The following is an 11,566-nucleotide window of genomic DNA, read 5'->3' as shown; positions in this document are numbered from 1 at the left end:
CAATATTTTGCAGGTGGCCTACCCACCAATTCTGGAAGTTTCCCCACCTCCGAAACATTTCACCACCAAATTTGGCACTTATCCCACCTACCAAAATTTAGGTATCAGCCTGCCTCTATAAAGTTGCCAGTTTGCAATGCCAAAATTTTCCGCTTGCCCCCCCGCCCCCCCGCTAAAAATTGGGATTCAGCCCAACTGACATGGTTGATTGGACAAAAGGGGCGGGAGTCTGTCCCGACTCTGTTTAAGGGCTCCCGTCTCCTTTGTTCGTGTCATTCCCTGCTGTGTTCCATCTTGGCACGTAGCGTGCTTTTCGCTGCTTCTTGTAAATATGTAAATAAATCCAGTCTCCTTTCCCCGCCTCTTAACCTCTTTGCAAAGCGGCGCTCCTGTCCTGGTGGTGGGAACGGGCGTCGTCTTGACCGTGGTTCCGTGGAGCCACGACCCCGAACCTTCATCCTCAACAAGGTTAAGCTCCCATAGTGGGCGGAAAAACCTTGTCTACTCCCTAACTCTTCCTTTTGAAAAAAATAATAATAAATAAATAAATGTTTTTACTACTACTACAAGCGGTTATTGGCAGAGAACGATGGTATATCTTCGGTGATGCGGAGCCGAACGTCTGTCTCCCACCAGCTGACAGCTAGGGCAGCCGCATGTCGGCCGTTCTGTGAAGTGGTTATTTGTGTTTGTATGTGAAATAGTGATGACGAAGGGTACACAATTTATTTGTTGGAACGACCTTCGAATTATTATGTAGAAGGCAAAACAGAGAACGTAAAAACTTTCGCATTTCCTTCGTTAAACAATCGGCATTCCTACTCGGCATTCTAGATCTGGCGTCGCATGCCACATTCGTGACTGCCTGAGATTGGGGTGGTGGTGGTTACTTTGGGGTATTCTGGGGAGATTACACTGGACGTGGGTTATGTTACTCTTATTTGTGGGATCCCCCTTGTCGGCTAAGGGAGGGGGAAGGGAGATGTAGAGGGGGTGTGGAGGGGCAGGTGCAGTCAGCATCTACGTCGTTGCTGCTGTCATGGTCCAAATGCTAGGAGTCACAGCTCCAGGGGGTCGCAGGTGCAGGGGGGCCAAAGGTCTAGGGGAGCCGCGGGCCTAGAGCAGTGCGTCCAGGCCGGTCTCCACGAGGTAGGCCAGGAGGACGCGGTGGGCGGAGAGGTGGTTTCGAGCAGGGATCAGGATCTGGTCCCCCGTGTCGGCTGACAGTCCGACAGCCCGGTAACCTGCAAGAGACGGCGACGGTGCAGATAAAAAGTTAGGCACGCATGTAGCAAGTGTCCCAAAGTGCCTGCATCTACGCACGACGCGCAGGCAGCGGAGGGTGCCAGGCCGCAGACGAACATGTGCTTTGGCGTCCAGGAGCAGCCGCAGCAGGAGGGTTCGTTCCTGGCGAGGGATCTCTTCCGAGAAAGTCGGTGAAGGGCCGGTATGCAGCGATGCGCCTGTCGGGTTGGAGTGTCCTTACCACCTGTTGAGTAGCGGGCAACAAGAGTCGTGGGGGCTATTTCGTAGTCACTGGAGGCCCGTTGTAGTGGGCTGCACTGCACAAGGGTGTCGGCGTCCTCGTAGCCCTGGTAGCCGGTAAGGCCAGGTACCCAGTGGACAGACGTCTGGTAGCGGGCGTCCTCAAGGGCGTGAAGCTGGGAACGAAGGACACTGGCCGAGGTCTGGTAGATGTGGGGCTTTCCCAGGATCTGGAGAGCTGGCCGAGAATCACAGAGCACAATAACGGGGCCAGGAGGGTCGATGGTCTCAATGAAGTCAGCTTATAGGTGTAGACCCGCCAGTTCAGTTTCTGTTGAGCTGCCCCGGAAGGAGAGCCTGGAGGTCCGTGACTGCTCCGACTGGGGCAGCGCCAGAGCCACCGCCGCCTGCCCAGTGGCTGGTCGAACCGAGCCGTCGGTGTAGACAAGGACTGGACTTTTGCACTCACCCAGGAAGGTTGCGGTGCAATGGCGGAGGGCGGTAGCAGGGCAGCGATTTTTGGCCACTCTGTCAAGGCCCAGGGTATCCTGCAGGGGAGGTCGGGTTGGGAGGGCAGGGAGGATCGGGTGCCCCAGGGAAGGGCCAAATGTCTCCACACGGGCTGTAGACAGCTTCCCAATCCTGGAGCTGGGGTTGCCATGCAGGCACTCATGGAGGGCGCCACCATCTGGAACGTGGGAGAGCGAGTCCATGTGCGTCAGGCCTGCACACATCTGCCACTGTGGCTGGTGCCTGCGATCACTGTGGGCGCCGAAACCATTTACTTCGTGAGAGTTCCAAGCGATTAACGCGGGTAGGCCGGAGTGACAAGAGTCAAGACGTGCTGGATGGCTGATGTGGCCGGTGCCTGAAAAAGTCCGATGGCCCAGGTGGGGGTACAGCCTTTGTCTCGGGCGAGAAGGCGTTAGGCTGCTCTGCCGACTCGATCCATGTGGGAGAGGAGGGCCTTGCCAGCAGAGATCCAGGTGAGCCGCTGGTCGATTGTTAGGCCGAGGGACATCACCTGGGGTTTCCAAGGGACGTTAGTCCCGTTGATGTGAGGGCAGCAATTTGAGCCATGGCTCGTGCTCTCCTCGGATTGACAAAGAGAGCCTCGGACTTGGTGGCTGAGAGTGACAGGCCCTTGGTCGCCAGGAGCTGCTGCACCCCACTGAGGGCACGATGGGGAGCCTGCCTGGCTGTGGTGATCTGCCTCCTCGCTGCTCGAACCCAGACCGCCCGATCGTTAGTGCACACAGAGCAGAGGAACCAAGTGGCGGCGGCCCTGGTGGATGGAGCTGGGGAGGCCTGCCATGACCAGGTTGAACAGAAAGGGGCTGAGGACCGATCCCTGGGGTACCCCGGAGGTGATGAGGTGGAGAGTGCTAGGGTGCTGCGTACCCGCACCTGCAAAGAACGATCAGAGAAAAAGGAGGTAATGAAGCGTCGGAGGTTTCCGTCACCCCCAGCTCATCCAGTTCCGTCACGATGGTGCTGTAAAGCAGACTGTTGAATGGCGACTAGTGTCCAGGAGGACTAGAGGGTGATGTCTCCATGATGCTTCGCCTCCTAGCGGGAGGATACCACATCCGCGATAGAGTATGCTGTGCATCGGTGCCTGCAGATCCCTGTCTGGATCTCGGGGAGGAAACTGGTGACCTCTGCCATGCAGGTGAGTCGCTAGAGGGCCACCCACTCTACTGTCTTAAAGGCGGCGAAGGACAGTGAGATGGTCTGTAGCAGGAGAGCTTCCTGGATGGCTAGCGGGGCTTAAGGAAGGGGACAAGGATGGCTGTGATACAACACGTCCGTAAGGTGCTACTCGTCCAGATGTCGTTGAACACTACCAGGAGGCGAGCCTTCTCCGGGCATCCAGGTTTCGCAGCATCTGTAATGTGAGCCCGTCTGCTGCAGGAGCACTCTTCTCGGACCGCTTGAGGGCCCTGTGGAGCTCGTGGTTGGGATCGCCTCGTTGCACAGCGTGGCCGCACCTACAGAGCCTGCGGGCATGGGAGGGCAGCACTGTGTTGTCTAGGTGGGGGGGGGGGAGGACATCTGGAGGCTGGGTCTCGGTTGGGCTGCCTTGGAGAAGTAGTCGGCCAGCTGCTCCGCTATTGCCTGATAAGAAACTCCCCGGGCGATGTCCGCTACGTGCACAGGATGGCGGTTGGTGGCGACCTGGAGCAGGGACCGCAGGAGGCGCCACGCTGTTGCCCACTCCCGGGCAGACCGGATGGAAAGGCAGATGGCAGCCCACGTTTCCCGAGCATGGTTTGTTGGCCTGGCGATGGCAGACAGCGTCAATCCGTCGGTAGGCCGTCCAATCTGCAGGCAGCGACGTTCTTTCTGCCTTCAGCTCTGTGCGTCACCTGGCAGCTCGGAGGCCCAGCAGTCGGAGGCCGAGAGCCGGGGCCTGCACTCGGTTAGAGCAGTAGACGGTGGCGCTCTGGGCGCACGTACTGAGGAGGGCCAGGAAGTCCCCTGCATGCGGTATATACTTTACGGGATCCTTCAACAAGGGCCACTTTGTGGCTCTGTGCCCCTTTTCCTTCCGTCACCTTCGAGAAGAAGAGCGCTGGAATATGAGAAAGTGGTCCGAGGCCAGGGAGTCCAGTCCTCTTTCCCAGGAGAAATGGCAGGCATCCGACAGGAGGGTGAGGTCGATGATGGACGAGCGTGCTGGTCGGATGATGGTAGTGGTCGGGGACTGCAGGTTACGCAACCTGGCATTAGATACGGGACCCAGGAGTTTTCTGCCTCTGGCGGTCGTGGTTAGTGTGCTGCATTCCCTGCGATGAAAGTGAAAATAACCACAGATTATGGTATCCGTAATCTGTGGATGCGCTGTGCAATATCAGTGCACGTTAAAGAACCCCAGGTGGTCGAAATTTCCGGAGCCCTTCACTACGGCGTCCCTCATTGCCTGAGTTGCTTTGGGTCGTTAAACCCCAATAAACCAAACCAGATTAGGGCATCCTTACCTAGGCGAGCATGGAGGGCCATGAGGCAGGATAGATCCCAAGGCACACTGGGAGGGAGGTAGACCGAAGGCACTGAGGTGTCCGTGTTGCCCTTTCAGACTCGCCGAGCACAAATCTCCAAGTGGCCCAGGTCCGGGTGAGGCACTGTCAGGATAATGTGGCCGATGCTGTTTGTGACATAAATGGTCGTGCGGGGTCTCTCCTGAGGGTTGGCATCGTCACAAAAAGGAGGCGTCGTTGTAGTCCTGTAGGGAGAAGCAGGAGCGTTCCGAGGAGCCCGTGTACCCAGAAAGGCAGGAGGCTTCGGCAGGATTTCGGGTCTCCTGGAGGGCAAGCACGTCGTAGTACAGGGTGCCCTGCTAGACAAGGTCTTTTAGGTCGTCAAGGCGTGCGTGCAGGGGAATTCACGTTCCCCTGCAAGACGCGTGGCCTTCCGGTGTTTTCTTTACTAATGGCTATAATGAAGGTCGGTAGGGTTCTCGGCATTGAGAGCAGCCTCGTACAGCTTCCGAGCCCCTGAACTGAGGGAAGCTGGTGCACAAGGGTGTGGATGATTTGCCACAGGGCAGCGGTAACCGAGGGCTGGACAGCCTCGAACGTGGGAGGTGCCGGTTCCAGTGCAACCAACCGGCGTGGGGGAGGGGGGCAGCTACTGCTCCGTTACCCGAGAGCCTTGGTGTAGCTGGATAATCCCGTCCAGTCTGCCGAGGATCTGGCTGCAGAGGCGGGACTCGCACGCGTCCTGGGCAGCTGTGGTGGTCGGAGCTGAGCCATGACTGTGCGTCGCTCCGCGGGGTTGGCTGTCCTGCGAAGGGCCTTGTTGACCTGGGTCTGGTCCTTCCACCTGGGACAGGTGGTGTTCGAAGCCCGGTGACGCCCTCCGCAGTGGAAACACCTGGATGCAGAAGCCGAGCACTCCCTATCGTGCTGTGTGCCGCTACAATTCGTGCAACGCATGGGGCCTGGTGCAGGAAGCTGCCACGTGGTTGTAGCCTTCGCACTGGGAGCAGTTCGGAGGCCGGACCATGTGAGGGCGCACCCGGAAACGCATGCCTGCGATAAAGACGTGGTCAGGGGGAGGGGTGGTGAAGCGAACCGTGACGGCACGGCCGTGGTGCTTTAGACTAATAATGTCTACACGCCTCAATAGTGGCCGCGATGTCGTTGTCGGACACTTCGCGGTCGACCCCGTCGATAGCTCCGATGCTGCCTTCAGGTCGAGAAGCCTCGAAGGCCTGGACCAGAGCGGAGAGGAAGGAGGTGAAGCCAGCAGCTGGTCCCAGGATGCATTGGTGGAGTCGTCTGCTGCGATGATGTTGCGCTTCCTGTTCATCCGTACCTCCAGGATTCCAGGTTGGCTGTGTAGGAAGGCGCTGTAGTCCTCCATGGCCATGTCCTCGAGAGGACAGCCCAATGTAAGCGGCGGAAAAGGACCGTTGTCAGCCTTGGACATCTGCGGGAAGCTGGACGCCTGGCCTTGCACTTGACTTTTATCCAGCCACCTGGATTGCTGTCGTCCCCTTCACCTGCGCTGGAGTGCTCAGGATTAGTGGGCGAGTCGGCATGGGTACTCACTCTCTGTGCAGATTGGACTCCTGCCAATGCCTGTCCAGAGTCCTTTTGGGATGGATCTCCTGGGAGTGTCAGGTGACTGACTGGCGGCGAGTAACTGCTGAGTAGTGGTGCGGTGGCTTGAAGCTATTGGCTGACCATGCGCAGGAGGTTGTCCAATGTACTTCACTGTGTGTCCATTGGCTTCTCACCTGCCATATGGTTCCCGCCTGGGTGGGACTCGGATGAGAGGCTGGCTGGAGCCGTTGGATTGTTGGTGGGCGCCGCCGTTCCCAGGGCCTTTGGGTGGGGATCAGTGACTGCCTCTTCGAGGGCAACTTTGTCGGAAATAGCGGGTGTTACGCAGCTGGCCAAAGAGCTACTTACCATTGCTGCAGGAGATCCTGCAGCTCCATGCAGCTGCATCCTCTGGCTAAGGGGCGGGGGGAAGGGCCAGGGCGTTTTGGTTTAGAGCTCCTCTTCTTCTTGGGCTGCCGTCGGGGGCCAGGGCGCGGCAAAGGGTTCGACACCAAGAAATCGCACGAGGACTCCCTTGATCCCGAGGGGGTGGCAGAGCGGATTGCCTCCTGTAAGGCGAGCTCCGTGGTACTGCTCGTTGGGGGGGGGGACATCTCGTTGGGGACAGTGGGACATCTCGCGTCTGAAGGCGATGCCGACCCTTGTTTGCCTCCTCCAGGAGAGCGCTGACCCTCAGCTCAAAGGGGCGGAGGAAAACCGGGGGTCGCATTCTACGCTACAGGCGCTGTGCCTGGCTGCCCTCTCCAGTGTGGTGCGGTAACACCGGCTGGTTGGGATGGAATCCGTGCCATCCGAGCCATCTTCCATGTTGGTTTCGGCAGGTACGATCTGTGGAAACAGCTGCGAACAACAAACAACTATAAACGAGGACTGACGGCGCGACAGCCGCCGCTGCGCTAGTGACGTGTGGAGTAAAACACACTAAGAGAAAAAGGTCAGGACTGCTAGCGATTGAAAAGAAAAGGAGTGAGAGCGCAGAGCCGGAGTCACTGCAGTCTGAGGTACGCGACACTTAGTGTTAGGGCAAGAATTTAACTCTCAGAAACACTGCAGCCCGCGCATGTCTGCACCGTGAGTGACAACGCAGGTGAAAGGAGTTAGAGGAGGGGAAAAAGAGAGAGAGGCGCTAGCAAGAGCACGGAGAAGTTGCGCAGATCACGAGGCTCTCTGAGAGAAAGCAAAAACGGAGCGGCCCGTTCCCAAACGCTAGAGATGTAGCGCGCCGATGGGCTGCCTTAAAGAAACTACAGGGGCACTGCGGACGGCTGTATAAAGACAAAGAAAGTGCTGAAAAAAAGTGAGAAGAGAAGCAAAGAAATAACAGCGGCAGAGTAAAGCTGCGATCAAGCGTAAGCGAAACACAAAACCAAAAAAACGGAGAGGTGCTGCTTTGGAGAGGCGCTGCCGAAAGGGAGAGGCGCTGCACATGGGCTGGACTCGCTCTGAGAAAGAGAAAGGGTGAAATCAGTGGTGCACAAAAACGCTGCTCTAATGTTTTTAAGCACTAAGGAGACGAGCGCTGTAGGGCTGCACTTACTGTGTGAACAGGGGGTGCTATATCTGCGCTAAGGTCGTGGTAATGCGAGGAAAACGAAAAGTAGCTCTATAGACCTTTTCAAAAAGCCTCCAGGGGCGCTGCCATTTTTAAATCCCCGGTAGGAAAAGCAAGGACGAGGGCGACGCCTAGCGGCGACGCCATATTGGACTGCAAGAAGCTCGTTGCGTTCGTGTGTCTGCGGTTGTTCGTGTGTAGATTGTTGCTTTTCGCCTTGTTTTGGGAGAAAAAAATATCCGCGTCTATGCTTATGCGAGCATTTTTTTGTGTCCTAATACTCTGAAGAAGACTTGCGCTGGTGATTTTGTGGATAACGGGCCGTTTTGTTCACCGTAAGCGATTGTTCGATGGCGTCTGCGCATCCATCTGTTCACACTCCACCGTCGTGCGCGACGGGGACCCAGCCAACCAGGCTTATTAATATCGGAGGTAAGATGACTGCTTATGCAATTTAGTTGCAATAAATGTTCACTCCATACCATTATCTGCATCTCGTTTGATTGATACAGCTGCCGCGGATGCTCAGCTGCTGCGCGGGTTTGATCCCGGCTGCGGCGGTTACATTTCGATGTAAACAAACAGTGGTCAGGAAACGCTTTCGCCTTGCAGCACTTTAGAGAGCCAAAGTGCCCCCTGAATTTTTCGACATGCATGTCAATAAGAACATAACTCTCTTGCCATTCTGAAGCCTAGCAGAGAGCATGAGCTAGCGGTAATCAACGTGTGTCGGTAATCAACGTGTGTCGTCGCTTTCAGCTGTAATTAGAAGGGTGTACTGAATGACTATGTTGGAGTTTAATAAAGCTATGGCATGGATAACATGGGCTGTATCGCAGTCCGTCTAGCGAAGAAAGCCTCGCTTTTGAGCAAGTTTTCTTCCTACCGTCAGGCCATGGGAAGGTTAATGGTGCGGTGAGATACAAATGTTTGGTTAGGTTTATGGGGTTTAACGTCCCAAAGTGACTCGGGCTGTTTGAGACGCTGTACCTGAGGGCTCCGGAAATTTTTACAGCCTGAGGTTTTTTAACGTGCACTGACATGGGCGCCTCGCTTTTCGCCTGCATTGAAAAGAGGCTGCCGCGGCCGGGATTCGATCCCGCGTCCTTGAGCACAGTATTCGATTCATTTTAAAACCAGTCAAAAGATTGAACGCAGAGAAAAGCAGAGCCTCTTCTTGTGCTGTTTTCTATGTTCTGTCCTTTGACTGGTTTTAAAATGAATGAATGAGTACCAACTTGCCCTGTCATCTTGTTGAAACACTGTAGTCGACCATCCTAACCACTGTGGTCTCACAAATGTAAAATAAAAAAGGGCTCCGCTTTCAGTTTTTATCTGCAACAGAAGCAACACTTAAATTGACAGTCAAGAAGGGAGGTGGGGGCTCAGTATAATGATCAGCATCAGTGGTCGTGTGAACGGTTTCTTGATTACAAGATCAGCGACGCAAGTTACCATTTCTTCAGATTAATCATTTCACCTTTCTAAACTTTTTTTAGCCACTGTATACAAAAAAGTGTGCTTTGTAATTATGAATATCCCAAAATCCTTTTCTGCTTTTCTTTTACAGACAATAAAAAGTACGAGCATCCTGATGGGATTACAGTCTGGTCCGATGACATGCGTGAATGGCCGCCCATCAATAGCCCAGACATTTTTTATTACCTTGTAAGCTCCAAAGCCTGTGACCTACAAGCAATGAAAAATTATAGGTCCTTGGAATCTTACAACTACGTTCAGAGTGGTTGGGTGGGAAGAATATATGCACATAGAATTTCTGATGATTTGTGCTACTTAAAAGGAGATGTGTGCCCTTCGCAGTCAATAAATGCCGCCCCGAGAAATGCATGGGCATGCGTGAAGAAGACTGGAGAAATAGTGACAGCTGGCTGCACATGCATGGCTGGCCAAGGCAGAGCCTGCAGCCACGTAGGGGCTGTGCTTTGGAAAGTCGAGATTGCTGTTTCTAAAGGGCTCACTGGCACATCGTGCACAGACACAGCAGCACAGTGGAATCGTGGGACGAAACGAAATGTGGAGCCTGCTGTGCTGGAGGAAATCAGTTTCAGAGTGCAGAAAGGGACTGTTGGTGGCTCCCCCAAAAAACGTCGTCAGCCAAGGTGCACACCTATGACCAAAGAAGAGATCATGAAGATGCATGAAGAACCACCGTATGCCGAGCTCTTCAACCTCCCAGGTACCTCACAAAATGTGTCATATTATATTTCTGCCAAAAAACAACATTAGCGAGCTTTTTAAAATTATAATGTCTGTTTGCATGTGTTAATATAAAAGCATAGGAGGGTAGTAGTATTTGGAGGTTAGTAGAAGCATACTAAACAGTATTAAGCCTGGTGTATTATTGTATCTTTTCGCTGTAGTGTAGCGCTTTTCAGACTAAAATTATGTGCAGCTTGCAAGTTATGTTAGAAGTGACTTGTTCTTGAAATACTGTTGATGCAGGGCCAATATCCACAATGTTGCCTATGTTGCAAGTGTTGTTTTATGCAGGCACCCTTCTGTATGAGAGCCTTCATGCACCGGAGAGGCACGTGACGTCTCCACAAAATCCTGTGGGGCGGCCACCGCATGGTGACCACGTAAACAATACCTGCACGCTATGCAGAGAGTTTTACGAGAAGTATGTGGCTCTTTCACCTCAAGGAGCCAGCGTACTGGAGCTTGAGACTGCAAGCCAGGACACTCCACTTTGGCACTTCTCCCGGATACTACGTCTGACTGCATCAAATGCAAGTAAAGTGCCAAAGAAGGACGTAACAAGTGGTGAGAAGGCAGCCGAGAGAATGCTGAAGCCCACATTCATGGGAAATGCTGAAACAAAGCATGGTAGGCAGATGGAGCCAGTTGCTTTCAGTCAGTTTGTTAGCAAAACTTGTTTCGATATCAGGAAAACTGGCACAGTTGTGAGCCCTGATTTTTCATGGCTTTCTGCATCACCCGATGGGGTTATAGAAAGTGAAAACGCAATTTTAGAAATCAAGTGCCCCAATGTACTTGACTGCATGCCTTTGATTGATGCAGGAAAGTACGATGTGCGGAGAGATAGCTCGGGCTGCCTATGTCTGGCAGAAAGTGGCGCAAATGGCTACTACACTCAAGTGCAGCTTCAAATGCTATGCACCAAAACGGACATGTGCTTCTTTTATGTATGGAGTGCACAGAGGGATGTAATTGTTGAGGTCCCATTTGATCAAGAGTTTATTCAGAAAAATTTTGCAAGGTTAAAGAAGTTTTACTTCTCTGAACTCTTACCTCGTCTGTCAGACCTTGAGGCTGATGGGGACTTAGATGTTGTTGAAAGATACAGAGAGATCTGCTCGATGTAACCACCTCAGTGCATGTAGTATATAAACTGGTGAGAAATAAGGTACAACATTCATTCATAAGTAATTAATTGGTCTGGATTATAAGAATAGGTTAGCTAAATGCCATTTTGATGTATGTAACAGCTGTGAGTTGATTTATATGGTTTAACATCCCAAAGTGGCCCAGGCTATGAGGGACTCTGTAGCAGAGAGCAAAAATTTCGACCACTTCTCCGAAAAGTACCAACTGCGGCTGGAATTCAATCCTTTGTCCTTGGCTTCAGCAGTCTAGCACCCCAACCACTGGGTCACCACAGCAGGACGTAACAGCCGTGAAAGCATTTACAGTGTTGCTTTTGTATACAGTACATGAAGTCTAGGTATGCAGCATTTTTGCCAGTTTGCAATGTATAGGCCAGCGGGCTGCGATCACGGTTTTCATTCTTGCACATGGTGGCAATAAGGCCTTTTCTGTGTAGTTGGCATTACCATTCTGACCTGTTGGCAACTTGCCTGGCTTCTTAGTTGCCATGTTGCATCAGTTATTCTGTTGCTGTTGTTGGAGCTTGCCCTCACTTTCGGAGCGTCTGTTGATTGCCTTCCTGCACCATGGTGTCACCAGCAGACAAATT

The 11,566-nt window shown here is 53.5% G+C and overlaps 1 protein-coding gene across 1 annotated transcript; it reads left to right on the top strand.

The window, feature by feature from the left end:
• Positions 1 to 7,116: 7,116 nt before the first annotated feature.
• On the top strand, positions 7,117 to 11,226 carry LOC149356827 (uncharacterized). Its single transcript, XM_089575374.1, has 4 exons — positions 7,117 to 7,127; positions 9,108 to 9,805; positions 10,120 to 10,455; positions 11,114 to 11,226. The coding sequence occupies exons 1-4, from the start codon at positions 7,117 to 7,119 to the stop codon at positions 11,224 to 11,226; spliced, it is 1,158 nt and encodes a 385-aa protein (XP_089431500.1).
• The last annotated feature ends 340 nt before the right edge of the window (positions 11,227 to 11,566 follow it).

This window comes from Amblyomma mixtum, chromosome 3 (genome assembly GCF_055824585.1).
Source record: "Amblyomma mixtum isolate Tamu chromosome 3, ASM5582458v1, whole genome shotgun sequence".
NCBI lineage: Eukaryota > Metazoa > Arthropoda > Arachnida > Ixodida > Ixodidae > Amblyomma > Amblyomma mixtum.
Note: the sequence above shows the minus strand (reverse complement) of the source record. Positions and strands in the feature narration are given on the sequence as shown.

What these genes read in the sequence shown, in the direction of transcription:
- LOC149356827 (XM_089575374.1), top strand. An exon ending in CGAGCTCTTCAACCTCCCAG is followed by an intron (nt 9,806 to 10,119) that starts GTACCTCACAAA and finishes TGTTTTATGCAG; the next exon opens with GCACCCTTCTGTATGAGAGC. An exon ending in AAATGCTGAAACAAAGCATG is followed by an intron (nt 10,456 to 11,113) that starts GTAGGCAGATGG and finishes AACATCCCAAAG; the next exon opens with TGGCCCAGGCTATGAGGGAC.